The sequence below is a fragment of the Trichophyton verrucosum genome (genome assembly GCF_000151505.1).
Source record: "Trichophyton verrucosum HKI 0517 chromosome Unknown contig00324_1.f1.exp, whole genome shotgun sequence".
In the NCBI taxonomy this organism is placed as follows: domain Eukaryota; kingdom Fungi; phylum Ascomycota; class Eurotiomycetes; order Onygenales; family Arthrodermataceae; genus Trichophyton; species Trichophyton verrucosum.
In genome coordinates, this window is record NW_003315429.1 from 121,936 (window position 1) to 136,294 (window position 14,359).

Below are 14,359 nucleotides of genomic sequence, written 5' to 3' on the forward strand. Positions count from 1 at the left end.
CTTGACCTTCTATTTTCATTCCCTTCTCCATTCCCTGACTTCCCTTCAGCTTCCCCCCATGAAATAAAAAAGAAACAACCAAAAAAAGTTGAAAAAGCGCTGGAAATTCCCTAAAAAAAAAGATCACCTTTATAAGCAGAACGATACCTTGCTTTAATTCATCTCTTCGACTCTATGCGGCTTGCGCTAACCTGAATGACCTGTGAAATGAAATGGCCGCCCGATGGCCTATGCTCTCCGATCAATTATCTTTTATCCTCGTACTTCTCGTTTACCCCTTTCCCTTACCTTATTCTTGGGACAGTATGGAATACAGTGTTGGCCTTGTTAAAAATGCCTTGCTTGTTTGCCTGCTTTGCTTGTTGCGTTTATTTGCTTGATGATCTGACACGATGAACGATGCGAGACAATGATAAACCATTTCTGTTTTTGATATGATTTGTCCTTTTCTTCTATTTTATGCCCATCTTGTTCTTCCTCTGGTTGCACATGGATTATTTTTCTCAACTTCTATCCTTTCTGTCTTAACCACATGGGCTTCTTTGTTATATGTTTGATTCGAGTTACTTTCTTTCTCCAGCTAGAAGAGATTGGAATTTAAATAAAGTACTTCTTCTTGAATTTGGCTTTGGATAAATCCATAGCCTCTCATTATCGACTGCCATAAGCGAGATGTTCTGGTTACTCAACATATCTTTTAGGTGCACCGGCCCTGCAGCGGAATTAGTTGTTGATCTTCTGGGTCGGTCAGCTCTTGTCAACGATACTAGTAACAGGGGGTTCCGCGTCATGCGTTGGGGATTTAAAGGCCATTCGCCCACGGCTGTTGCACTTGATGCTCGGATGCAATCGTATGGAGTATGCCGTGGGAGATCGGCTTGTCTTCATTAACTGGCTGAATATAGTGTGGGCCATCATACACATCTCAATCGCATCACAGACTAGAGATTGAAGGGTTATGGCTATAGAAGCAAGGCAAGTGTGCTTCAAAAGCTTCAAAATATGAAGCTGGTGTTAATGCCCTGCTACAGATTACACGGTAAGCCGATCTGGCGTCGCCCAATCGTGTCTTGTGCTGATAAAATTCTCTGTTGTGTACCAGCAAGTACACCCCTGGACGTCATATCTCATCCTACATCGGACGAGGTATGCTGACAGCCAACCAGCAGCAGCGAGTTGACACAGCCACCAGCAGCTAGGGTTGGAGCGCAGAAGCCGTGTGCTGATATCACCTGAGGATTCGCAACCAGCCTGCATGCCTCACCACTAGCTTTCATGCAGTGTGCCCTTCACAGCCTTCAGCACACTATTCCTAGCCAACCTGTCAACAGGCGAACAAGGGTCCATTTGCCGGAGATTAAAAGGAACAGACCCAGTATAGCAAAAAGTACGTGTATTTTTGGAGGTGCCCGCAAATATTAACTACTGGTAAATAACTTTAAAGGCAGACGAAGTTATTATCAATGGACTTTAACGCGAGGTATTTCGTAGTAAAGCCAGAGATGCCAGCTTGACTGCGGCTCAGTTTGGAGAGATATTCGCAAAGGTTGGGGAATAATAATTACTCCTCCACCGCGTTATATAAAATGTGCCGGACCCCTGACCAGTGATCATTGACCTTGACACTCGCTGTGGAGAATTCAACATCCGCACTACGACCGACCGACCCCCCTTGAGTCTTGAGGGTGTATGTATTCGGGATGGCACCTGGTCGGAAAACTTCCATCGCGACAAGAAAGGATAGCCTTTTACCAAGCGGCAAGAAATCCCTATCACTTGAACTCCAAATTTTTCACTGCGGGTCTCATAACGCTCTTGAATTTATGGTAGGGTGCCTTGGTTTGGCGGGACCAAGAATTAGTTGTGTTCCATTCCTTTGCGCCAGTAAGGAAAAAAAAATAAGGCACACGACACGACGATAGCTTTAAGCCACTTTAAGGGAATTAAGCGTGAAAGGATGTCTCTGTAGTCAGGTTGCCCTATCAAAACCTCGACGGACAACGCTTCTTCTACGCCCGAGAAAAGCTTGAAAAGTCTTAAAAAGAAGCCATGGGAAGGCTGTCCCAAAGGAGGCGCGCCTTGGTGCCCGAAAGGAACCAGAAGAAACAAGAGGACCGAATAATGAACCAAGGCCCGCCTCAGGGTTTGACCAAGACGCCCGCAGCCGCCTCTGGCTCTGCCTCTTTGACACGATGAGGTAATAAGTCCGCCCCAGACAGGCTGCCATTCGCTCGCTTTGATGCAGCCTCGTATCCACCTGGAGGAACAAGATGCAAGCGTTCTTGAGGCACGGGTACATCGCCAACAGCTTGAGCATGCGAGGGCATGATGACGGCTGTCCTCGTACCTCTTGCAGCTCCTTAATATGTCTCGCTCGCTGTGGCTGGTTGCTTACTCGCTTTGTCTCCCTGGGACAAATTATTTGAGCAGCGAAAGAAACGCCTCTCGGGAAGAAGAAAAGAGCGGCCATCTGCCTGCTGATTCGCCGACGGCGCGGTCGAGCAACTTTACGGGGCGGAGAGAGTTTCTCGTCTCCAGTTTTCTCCAAGCAAAAGCTGCTACTCGTCGTTACATGGATGGGGAGGGTGGTATATATTTTAGCAGCTTTGCATCCCGCCTTCCTCACTCTCTGCAACTCCCGGTCAATAGCTTCTTATATATCCAAGCCAAAGTCATATATATATAAGAGGGACTCTGCCCGGGTCTGAGATTGACATCGGCCGGCATACACACAACTGATAGTCTCCCGAACGGACTGGAGTTGGCCACTGTGCGACCGACCGGCTGATTTGACTAACTTACGGACTGAGGGAAAAGGGAAGGGCCTTTCTCTCTTCTTCAAGATGGGCCAACAAGAGGCCGACGTCGAGGCCAGGGACTATGTGCCAGCTCCCCCAGTCTACGGCGATGAGAAACGAAACGACATGCGGGCGATGGTTGAGGCCAGCCTGCACGACACCCGGTATAACCAGACGCAGCGAGGTCTGAAGTCGCGACATGTCCAGATGATGGCCCTTGGAGGTACCATTGGAACCGGTCTCTTCGTCGGCTCGGGTCAGGCCCTGGCAAAAGGCGGCCCTGCATTTCTAGTCGGCGCATACCTACTCATCGGTGTGCTCGTCTACCTAGTTGTTACAGCTATAGCGGAGGTTGGCACATACTTACCCGTCCACGGAGGTACGATGAGCTACTACGGCTTCCGTTATGTCTCGCGCAGCATGGGCTTCTCACTCGGATATCTGTACTGGTACTCGCTGGGCATCCTTGTACCGAACGAGATTGTCGCCGCTTCTCTGATCGTGGGCTACTGGGACGACTCTATCAACATTGCTATCTGGATCACAATCTTCCTGGTCGTCATCATCGCTCTAAACTTGCTGCCCGTGCGCTGGTATGGAGAGTCTGAGTTCTGGTTTGCAAGTCTTAAGGTCATTATGATGCTAGGCTTGATCATCCTCGCCTTCATCCTCTTCTGGGGCGGAGGCCCATCCCACCAACGACTAGGATTCCATTACTGGACACACCCGAGGCCGGCGAACGAATACATCGTCAAAGGGGATGCCGGCCGGTTTGTGGCCTTCCTCAAATGCGTCGTCCTCAGCGCTTTCGCGTTCCTCTTCGCCCCCGAGCTTATCATCCAGACGGCCGGTGAGATGGAGTCGCCTCGACACAACATCCCACGAGCCTCCCGCCGTTTTTTCTACCGTCTGGCCTTCTTCTACATCCTAGGCTCCCTGGCCATCAGCGTTACCTGTCCATCAGATGAATCGTCCCTGACTAATGGTGGCGCTGGCGCTGGCTCGTCCCCCTTCGTCTTCGGCATCAAGAATGCCGGCATTGCTGTCCTCCCCAGCATCGTGAATGCTGTCATCCTTACCTCTGCCTGGAGCTCGGGCAACTCGTACCTTTACATGTCGTCCCGAGCTCTCTACTCACTCGCCGTGGCTGGTGACGCTCCGCACATCTTCAGGGCCTGCAACCGCTACGGTCTGCCTTACATGGCGCTGGCAGCTAGTGCTCTCTTCCTCCCTCTCGCCTATCTGGCTGTCGGCAGCGGCAGCTCCCGCGTCTTCAACTGGTTCGTCAGTTTCACCAACACGTCCGCGTTCATCAGTTGGACCTGCTGCTGCATCATCCACTTCCGCTTCACCAAAGCCGTCAAGGTTCAAGGCATCGAACTCACGTACAGGTCCAGGTTCCAACCTTGGGGAGCTCGTGTTGGTATCTTCGGCTTCATCCTCTTGATCCTTATCAACGGATTTGACACACTCTTCCCTCAGAGATTCAATGCTTCTGACTTCTTGACTGCCTATATTGGCATCCCGGCTTTCTTGTTGGTCTACTTTGGCCACCGCTGGTACACCAGAAGTGACCCCTGGTGCTGGCGGGCGGAGGACATAGACATGGTGACTGGTTTGGACGAGATCATTGCCGCCGAGCGCCCAATCCGCGAACACAAGGGAGTCATGAAATATATCAGCTACATATACGAGTAAACAGCGGCACATCTGGGACCAAACATCTTTGTTTATTTTATTTTATTTTCCCCCCTTACCGTATGCCCTACCTCCTTTCTTTGCAGGTCATGACGAGCTGCTGGCACTCTTGTTCTTTCAGTATCGAGTAATGGGGGCTACTGGGCTGTACTTTATCGCTGTTGTTTTGCTCGCTTGCTCAGGTGCAGGACGAGCAAGCAGTAACTATAGAGGCTTACGATCTTTAGACGAAATAATCAATGAACAAACATGACCACCTATATAATTTATCTATTAGCATTATTCTATACCGTGACAGCCCCTTGTAAACGATACTGTTGGAGGCTTAGGTAGCTGCATACCGTGCAGGCTTCGTATAATAACCATTCACTGACTATTGAAAAAGCAAACAAACGCAGAACTTCTGACAAGCAACAACTGATACTGAATAGACAGACCGCACAAAGCTGTATATTCTATATAAAATGCTCCGGGTGGAGCAATATCAGTACCAGCCGCTGCCAACCCGCACGTCCATCCGTCTGCTGCGCATCAGCTCCCGCGACAAGTTCAACCAGCTGGAATGCACGCTGAAGACGGTCGACCTGGATGCTGCGCCGTCCTTCCATGCCATATCGTATACGTGGGGGAACCCGCATGCGAGAGCCCGCGACGGCCATCGGTTCACACAGCATTACAATGCCCTGGCGGCGGAGTACTTGTTCCCCAGCGCAGGTGTGCCGGTTAAGTGTGACGGGAAGAGACTGCTGGTCAGCCGCAACCTGTATGATGCGCTGCGAGATGTGCCGCAAGATGCGTGGAAGACGTTTATCAACCGCCGTAACGAGAGCAAGGGCTGGACAAGGCTGCATACGCACTCGATCAATGGAGACGCTAGGAGGGTGAGGTCCCTGATTGCCTCGGGCGCTGAGCTCAATACAAGGGACCGCGAAGGGATGACGGCGCTTGTCTGGGCGGTACGACTGCGCAGGGGGGAGGTTGTCCGGCTGCTGGTCGAGGCGGGCGCGAGACTTGATATTCCCGACTATGAACGCAAGACGGCACTAGATTACGCGCGCGAGATCGCTGACGAGGGAATCCTGAGCTATTTAACGGCTGAAACGGCCCCGGATGGCTGCCAGCAGGCAGATGAACAGCAGGATGGTGGACCGGAGGTCTGGCTGTGGGTTGACCAGGTCTGTATCAACCAGGCTGACCCGGAAGAACGCTCCTCGCAGGTTGATCTTATGCATAGGATATATCAGGAAGCCGCCTTTACGCTTATATGGCTCGGCAGGGAGGACGGATACACGAAGCGAGCGGCCCATTTGATACCCAGGTTTGCTAGGGCCGGCAACCAGTTCATTGAAAGCACCATCATACCGTATACTCAGAACAGCCAGGAACTTCATACGAATGAAGGCATACCGTATGTAGCCGAAGGGGAATGGGACGCCCTGGCTGCCTTGTTCCAGAGACAGTACTTCCGACGCCTATGGATAGTACAGGAAATCATCCTGTCTGGCATCGTAGTGGCATACTGCGGCGGAGTCGAGATACCCTGGAGGCTTTTCTGTATCACTGCGGAGATGCTGCACTACCGTCAACTGAAGCTGGGTACCGAGATGTCAGCAAAGTACGTACCCCTTGGTGAAGGGGGGCGCGGCATCGAGCAGCCAGTTGTACAGCTGCTGCAATGGCAGGATAGGTTTGCATCCAATCCTCCCGCAGATAAACCCAGAACGGTCTCGTTGGAGAATCTAGTCTTTGATACATGGCATTTCCTTGCGACGGATCCGAGAGACAAGATATACGGGGTATATGGCCTGCTGAACAAGAAGGCCCTAGCGGACGGGCAGTCAAGAGACACAGAAAAGCCTATTTGGCAGGCAGACTATACGAAACCTGTTGAGCAGGTGTACGCAGAAGCCACGAAACAAATCATACTCGACGCTGGAGAGCTCCGAATCCTCTCCGCTGTGCTTGATCATTCCTGGCGTAAGATTGAATCTCTTCCTTCATGGACGCCAGATTACAGTGTGACATGGACGAATTTGATGTCTGCATATTCAAATGCTGCTGGTAACCTGCCAGTTCCCAGTCCGTTGATCGAAAAATCAGACCATTGGGGCACCTTGACTATCCAGGGGCTTCCTATAGATACTGTGCTGGCTATTGGAAACACAACCTCAGGTCCTGGAGACCTGAAGCGCTTCTTTGACCCATCATGGTTGGAATTAACGCTCCTTATACCGTCATCATACCACCATACGGGCCATCAGCGGTCAGAGGTCCTATGGAGAACTCTCTGCGCCAACAAGGGGCCTGACGGACGACAGCCAGCCCCGCAGTCGTTCAGCTCTGAATTCAGCGAGATGATAGGGACAATGCTAGTCAGGGAAGCATGGGTCGAAGAAGGCAATGCTGGTGCAAATCCCGAGCTGAATCTCGCTCCTAGCCTCGGGCATGGCATCGGGCGGGTTCTTGACATGTTCTCTGATCCACCGCTAGCTGGGCTATCGAAGGCGGATCTAGAACAAGAATTCAATGAGCCTTCTAGAAACCTCAGTTCGCAGGATACTCAGAAACTGGTATATACTCTTTTGAAAGCTCATGTGCTCGCACTGACGGAGGCTGAGAGAACCTGTTGTATTCCGCCTATCAATGTCCTTCTTGACTTGGAGGAGAAGCTGGCAGCTAAAAGCGAGGATCCGTCTGTTGGCCTTCTAGAACGGCTTCGACAAGGGGGAACGTTGGTAAGGACCTTGCAGAGCACAGTGGGGAGAAGGAGACTGTTTACCACGAAGAACCGGTACTTTGGGCTAGGGCCGGCTGGCATGGAGGCTGGAGACGAGGTATGGGTTATACCAGGGGCTGGTGCAGCCTTTGTGCTGAGAAAACTACTAGACGAAGCTGGTGATGGGTGTTCCAAGTACAAGTTCATCGGGGAGTCATATATACACGGCGTAATGGACGGTGAAGCAGCTGCAGGAAAGGATGATATGAAAAGGATCTCGTTGGTATAGAAATCACGAAAGATAGTTAGCTAGTTAAATCACTGCCGGTGGATTAATATTTCTAATATACATATTATTGGAGGACTATTCAGCTGCCACCCATCCCTGTTTGCTGAGTGTAATGACGTCTGGTGATGCCCTTATTTTGTTGGACCTCTCAACGCAAGCCCACTGGTAGGTCGAGAATGACTGGATATTTACCCCCTATTCCAAGTTTCGTAACTACATCTGTCATTCGTGGCTGCTGCCACACTCTCCATCGGTTTCATCTTCACTGCTCTCGTCCTTCTTCCTCGAACCTTTCCTCTTGGGCTTCCCTTTACCGAACATGGACCTTATGTCCTTGCTCTTGCCGGAATTCTCCTTTGCCTTCTTGTCGAACATGGCCTGATGTTTGGCCCGCTCTTCTTTCCCTTCATCTGCCAGTTTGGCCTCGAGCTCAAGGAACTCTTTACTCTCAGGATCCATGCCAATAAGACTCTCGAGAAGCTTTATCTCTTTGGCCCAAACGGATTTATCTTCGATTGTTTTTTTACTTTTAGCCCCTGTCCCTGCACCCTCGACAGGCCTATCAATCGGGGTCTCCAGCACCATCGGCATCCCTTCCGCTCTCTTGTCGTTCATCAAGTTGTGGAATGCCCTCAGCCCCAGGAATCCGGTTCCAATGTTAGCGTGGAGGTCTCTGTTGCTACCCAGGGGTGTTTTTGAATCATTTAAATGCCATGCTCGTAGAAACTTCAGACCTATGGTTTCGTCGAACTCCGTCATGAACCTGTCCCAGCCAGCTGGAGAGCGTAGATCATACCCTGCTGCGAAGCTGTGACAAGTATCGACACAAACACCAAGTCGAGGATGGTATGATTCTGGAATTAGCGCGAAGAGATCACGGAAGTGAGACAGTGGGCCACCAATCGTAGTTCCGTGACCGCACATTGTCTCGAGCACTGGAATAACGGTCTTTGTTGCATCAAGAGCGGATATCAGGGCTTTGGCAAGGCGAGAGAGTGACGACTCGAGAGACGTCTTATTTGTTGCCCCTGGACTAGGGTGGCGTTAGGGCCTTTCATCTTCCCATCCTGTCGTGGACGTCCAATCACCGGTATTACAGCAGCCAAGGTTGGGGACTTACTGGAAGTTATATAGCTTTATACCAAGCGCCTCACAACGTTTTAAGTCATCCAAGAAGGAATTATACGCTACTTTTGCCTTGGCTGGATCTTCCTGTGCTAGATTCACGAGGTATGAGCCATGTGGAAGGACGTGCCTAAATGGGCTCATTAGCCGGGTTCGGATAATATGATAGAAACAAGGGAGCTATACAATGCAGCATCGTAGTTGTTTTCCACACACGCTTTCTTGAACAAATCTCTATGCTCGTCTTGGAGAGGAGGATTGTCCCATTTTCTCTGCGACTTTAGAAATAGTGCGAATGCATTTCCCCTGGAAGTATGGTCAGCTACTATTGACAGGCATTTCATGCACTAGATGTTGGAGGAAATGTAGCGATATGTTTACCCGATATGGATGCTGTTCGGAATAGAGTTTTGAACCCCTAGGATATATACACGTTTAGCTTAAGAAACAATAGTATCTGACGCATATCTCGCGATCCAAGAGCATACAACACACCTTTTGCTGCGCTTACATGAGCTCCCACATACATTCGTAGTCCAGAAGCGCGGGGAGCTAGAGGGTTCATTTCTGCAGATTGTTCTTCCTTGGTTTTCTGTTTCTCTGCAGCCGTATATTGCGATGAACTAGGCTTTCCCACTTCCTCTTCCTCGTCTTTACCTTCTTCAGGTCTTATCTTTTGTACGCTCTCAGGTTCCCTGTTTTCCAAAGCTCTTCCGGTCGATTTTTCTGCTTCTGAGGTATCTTTATCCCGTGCTTTCTTGTCCCTTTTCGGCTCTGACTGAGGCTTCTTTGTGATACTACTGGAGCTGGACTTCTTTGGTCGCTTTGCTACAGAAGCCCCAGTTACACTGAGACCTCGCTTTCTTTCTGAAATAGCTGTCTCTGGAGCACCATCTGTGGCTGTGGAGGCAGTCTTCGTTTCCTGGTTCCGGCGCGTTGACCGGGTAGCTGGCATCGTTAAAGAGCCTTTCCAGGCAGAATTTCCAGGTATCCAGCCTCAAGGGGTATCACTAGCTGCAGAAAGCACTCTCCTGATGCTCAAATCTCTCTTCAGCATCCTCTTGCACTTCTCTGTGCAAGTTTCTTCTCGGCTTCGACGTTGCGACGCGACCTCGAGGACGTTAAAGATGGGGAACCTGAATTATTGTCATCACGTGACAGGTTCCCCGGCCAACGTCAACCAAAATGCGACGTCAACGTTTGGTCTCAAGAGGAAAATATCATCAACTCGTCGATCAAGTCGCCTGCCAGAAGATAAGGAGGATAAGGAGCGATACGCTGTTGTTTGAATGCCCATTGGCGGCCCCTGAATAACTGTTCACGGCCGCTGTGACTGTCAGATTGACCAATTTTCCTTGTTTACATCTGTTGACCGTTCAAGAACGGCGCATACCACGATGGCGCGGCCCTCCGACGACCGTATCGATTTCGATCTTATCGAGAATCAGAAAGAAAACATTCAATCGCTGCCCAGTGGAAGGTCTGCAAAAGCGCTGGCGGCAGTGTTTTCTCCTCGACCCTTGGACCAGAGCTCACGCTCGTCGGAACTAGACGAAACGAGGACGCTGAACGATGCGGTTCGACGGGAATATGAAGCTGAGCTGGAATCCATTGCAGAATCAGATGACCCACTTGATATTTACGACCGATATGTGAAATGGACACTGGACGCATATCCTTCTGCTCAAGCAACCTCGCAATCGGGGCTGCTCCCACTTCTAGAACGCGCAACCAATGCGTTTCTAAGCTCAACACATTACAAGAACGATCCAAGATATTTACGGCTCTGGCTACATTATATACAACTTTTCTCTGACTCTCCAAGGGAGACGTTTGCCTTTTTGGCGAGGCACGGTGTTGGTGCGCAGCTGGCGCTGTTTTACGAAGAATTTGCTTCGTGGTTAGAGCGGGATGGAAGGATAGCACAAGCTGAAGAAGTATACAAAATGGGCATTGAAAAGGAAGCCAGGCCGACTGAACGGCTTTTTAGGAAATTTGGGGAGTTCCAGAAACGAGCAGAACAGAGACCAAGCGGCTCTGATGGTCCTTCTTCTCCTGCTCTTCCCAGAGTGCGGCCAGCATTAGCTGCAAAGTTTGACCCCTTTGCATCGTCTGCGGCAAGCCAGGATCCTCAGGCTGAACCTACGAGAAGCGGGCTTGGCGGCGGAACCTCGACGAGCAGGTCCCGCAGCGGTAAACCCAAGATGGCCATCTTCTCCGATGCAGATGGAGGAGCTGAAGCCACAAAATCGAGCTGTAGTCCCGGAACAAGAGGGTGGGACAACATTGGGTCATTGAAAGATCGCAGGAAAGAGAATACCATTGAGCCAACTCCGTGGGCTGGGCAGACTTTGAAGGCTGGGAAGAAGCCTGCAGCTACGCAGAAGATGACTGTGTTTAAAGACGAGGTAAGCCCAATGTTTGATTTTCCTTTTTGCGCTTTTGATATATGGTATATATATTTACGATCATAGGACTAATATCTGGCATAAACTTCCTTTACGGAATTTTTTTGTTTATATACTCAGACGTCAAATACACACCATAGTTCAAAGTCAATGCAAACTATTAACGTTTCACGAAATAATAAAGAACGAGTCGACCCCCGAACTGGAAAAATTGAACGTGTTGTTGTTAACCTTGAGGCCATATACCCTGATCCTCATAACCCAGCAGTTGAAATGAGCCTTGATGAGCTTAGAGCAATTCGTCGTGGCTGGATGAGTAAAGATTGGGATAAACAAAGGAAAAAGCCACTAAGGGAGATACCTCAAAATGAGGTCACAGGGAGAGACCCACATATAAATGGAAATGATTATGGCCCAGATAAACATCTATCTATGGCTATGCAAGAAAAGCTCCAAATCTATGATGAGGCTGGTCGAGATCCCAAGCTGGCAAAAGGGAAGAAAACAAAGGTGAAAGAAATCAAAATGGAGACACAGATAGGTAAGTTGTTTCTTAAAACTGGTTATATATTATAAAAACCTACTAATACATAGTGCTATTATAGTAAAAACTAATCTTGATTCGCCCACTGGACCAAGGATTAAGAAGAGAGGCTCTACTGAGCCTACAATGACATTCCATACTAAAGAGGCTACAGATGAAATATATGGCATATTCAATCAGCCACTAAAGTCTGAGCTTCAGCTTGCCAAAGATCTAGACAGTGTCTATGGAAGTGACTATGAAGATGATGATTGTGCTAGTATAGGGGAAAGCACTACTACAGGGGCCATTTCTGCCCCAGGCAGTGATTTTGAAGATGATAAGACAAATACCTTTAAAGCAAGTAGAGCTATTATAGGAGCAGACGGACTAGGGGACCGAACAGAGGAGGATATCACTAGTGCTAGTGCATGGACTGAATTCTCCCCTGAAGAACATGTCCCAGGGCCCGGGACAATAACACCAAGAGAGGAAGAGGACGCTGAGAGCTCTGATGGCCTAGGAACAATGCCTACTCCTCGGCGAGGTGATCGCATCGTTCACCAGGAAGAAAATTTTGTCCTTGTGCCACCAGAGGACTACAATCCTCCTAGAGGCCCCTACCGAGACGCCTTTGTGGCCGCTCAAAATCGACTCCCTTTTATGACACCGATTGTTGAGCACACCGAAACCTCGCTCGCCTCGACGATGTTCAAAAACAAGCACTACATGAGCTCGAAAACCCCCTCCAAGAATTCCAAGCCTCTCTTCTCAGCATCAACTCCAGCTATTCCAGAGATCGATGATCTGATGCTAGCAAGTCAAGACGACGCGGAATTTGACATGCTTGGGGACGAATCACCTAGTAAGATGGCCGGGAAGCTCAAGTCACCTCAGAGCATGTTCAAGCGAGGTGGTCTTGTTGAACCTCGTGTGCTCATAGAGGATGTTCAGTGCAATCCCATTGAAACTGCCATACGAGATAAGATTCTGAAGGGACTTCAGCCTCCGTTGCGCGTCTATCCAGGCTACAATGACCACACTTCTCAAATCGGTGGGAACGGAGCTGAGATTAAGAAATACCTGAAAGCCCTGGCAAAGCCACCCAAAGCACATGGAAGTGAGAAGCAATTCACTATACCGCCAATTATCTGCCTTTCAGGGGCAGCAAGAAGCTATGCGGTGAAGCGGGAGCTTGGGGAAGGGGGATTTGCTCCCGTTTACCTTGCCGAAAGCATCGATTCTCCTGATACATTCTCAGACTCTGAACAGGAGAATTTTCCTCCTGCTAAAAGCTCTCACTTGACCGGTGGAAACGGTGCAGTTCTCAGAGACTTGGAGCGCAAGCCTCTGGAAGCCCTGAAGGTTGAATCTGACCCGCCATCACCCTGGGAGTTCTATATGCTCGTGACTGCCAGGACCAGGATCGAGAATTCATCCTATTACCGACGCGCGAAGGATAGCATTGTTCAATGCCACGAAATACATATGTTCAAGGATGAGTCAATTCTGGTGGAAGACTACTTAAACCAAGGTACTTTGCTGGACCTCATCAACATCAAAACAGAGTCTACTGGCCCAGTGGCACCCTCAGATCAATGCCTGGAGGAGGTAGTGATTATGTTCTTTGCAGCAGAGCTATTCCGGACAGTTGAAGCCCTCCACTCCTGTGGGATTCTCCATGGGGATCTGAAACCCGACAACTGTCTGGTCCGGCTGCCTGGGCCAGCTTCCGCATCCACAATTCCTACCCCTCGAAGCGGTTCCCTGCTAGCTGACGATGAAGGCTGCCGCCCTGAAGACGGAAGTACTGGGTACTCCCCATCTGGGCTTTATGGTTGGAAGGAGAGAGGGTTGACACTGATAGATTTTGGACGAGCGATTGATATGCGTGTTTTCAAGCCGGAGGTTCAATTCATTGCGGACTGGAAGGTGGGCCAGCACGAGTGTGTTGAGATGCGCGAGTGTCGACCATGGACGTACCAGGCCGATCTGTACGGTCTGGCGGGGACTATTTACGTTATGCTGTTTGGAAAGTACATGGAAGTGTCCCAAGTGACCGAACGAACCAGCGACAGGCCTGGTTCCCCCAGCCTTGGAAACGAGCGAGGTGTAGGAGCCCAAAAGACGTACAGAATCAAGGAATCGTTGAAACGATACTGGGAGCGCGAGATCTGGTCGGACGTGTTTGACCTGTTGCTTAACCCTTTGAGCCCAAAGTGGGTGGAGATTGAACGCAATGCTCGCGAGAAGGCTTCACCCGGCAGTGCAGATGGCGACAAGCAGCCTACCTTCCCCGTTGTCCACTCGATGAGACTGGTGCGAGAGAATATGGAGGCTTGGTTGGTTGCCAACGCAGGCCGCAAGGGACTACTAGGCCACCTTAACAACTTGGAGAACCTGATTGCACGCAAGCGGGGGAAGCGAGATGCCTGATCCAGCCGATTTTCTACTCTGATTTTCCTTCTTGGGCTGGCGTTTGGCGGCTGATGTGGACGACTTAGTGACACTTATCATGGATGACAAAGGATGCCTTTAGACGACTGATTATTGATAACTATACCCCCTGGATGATGCCCTTTTCTTACCCCTTTTCTCCTGACTACTTTGCGTTGATCTCGACTTAGCTATGGCATGGAACGAGGGTTTCTCGAGAGTTTTGGCTTGACTATAGCAAATTTACCTATCGAGATACCATAATAATTAATTCACTTCTTTCTATTTTTCTCTATTTTCATTCCTCGCGCCCCGAAATCTGGCCAGATATCTCTGGGCCCTTCTATTAGATGTTGGATTGAGCAA

At 49.9% G+C, this 14,359-nt stretch overlaps 4 protein-coding genes across 4 annotated transcripts; 3 read left to right on the forward strand and 1 right to left on the reverse strand.

Moving 5' to 3' along the window:
- Positions 1-2,843: 2,843 nt before the first annotated feature.
- TRV_04128 (uncharacterized protein) lies at positions 2,844-4,496 on the forward strand (the record flags this gene model as incomplete). The annotated part of the gene is made up of 1 exon (XM_003021751.1): positions 2,844-4,496. The coding sequence occupies one exon, from the start codon at positions 2,844-2,846 to the stop codon at positions 4,494-4,496; it is 1,653 nt and encodes a 550-aa protein (XP_003021797.1).
- Positions 4,497-4,960: 464 nt separating this feature from the next.
- On the forward strand, positions 4,961-7,501 carry TRV_04129 (HET domain protein; the record flags this gene model as incomplete). Its single annotated transcript, XM_003021752.1, has 1 exon — positions 4,961-7,501. The coding sequence occupies one exon, from the start codon at positions 4,961-4,963 to the stop codon at positions 7,499-7,501; it is 2,541 nt and encodes an 846-aa protein (XP_003021798.1).
- Positions 7,502-7,723: 222 nt separating this feature from the next.
- On the reverse strand, positions 7,724-9,581 carry TRV_04130 (DNA (apurinic or apyrimidinic site) lyase, endon uclease; the record flags this gene model as incomplete). The annotated part of the gene is made up of 4 exons (XM_003021753.1): positions 7,724-8,534; positions 8,622-8,756; positions 8,843-8,951; positions 9,122-9,581. The coding sequence occupies 4 exons, from the start codon at positions 9,579-9,581 to the stop codon at positions 7,724-7,726; spliced, it is 1,515 nt and encodes a 504-aa protein (XP_003021799.1).
- A 442-nt stretch (positions 9,582-10,023) lies between these two features.
- TRV_04131 (uncharacterized protein) lies at positions 10,024-13,993 on the forward strand (the record flags this gene model as incomplete). Its single annotated transcript, XM_003021754.1, has 3 exons — positions 10,024-11,034; positions 11,182-11,575; positions 11,640-13,993. The coding sequence occupies 3 exons, from the start codon at positions 10,024-10,026 to the stop codon at positions 13,991-13,993; spliced, it is 3,759 nt and encodes a 1,252-aa protein (XP_003021800.1).
- Positions 13,994-14,359: the final 366 nt, after the last annotated feature.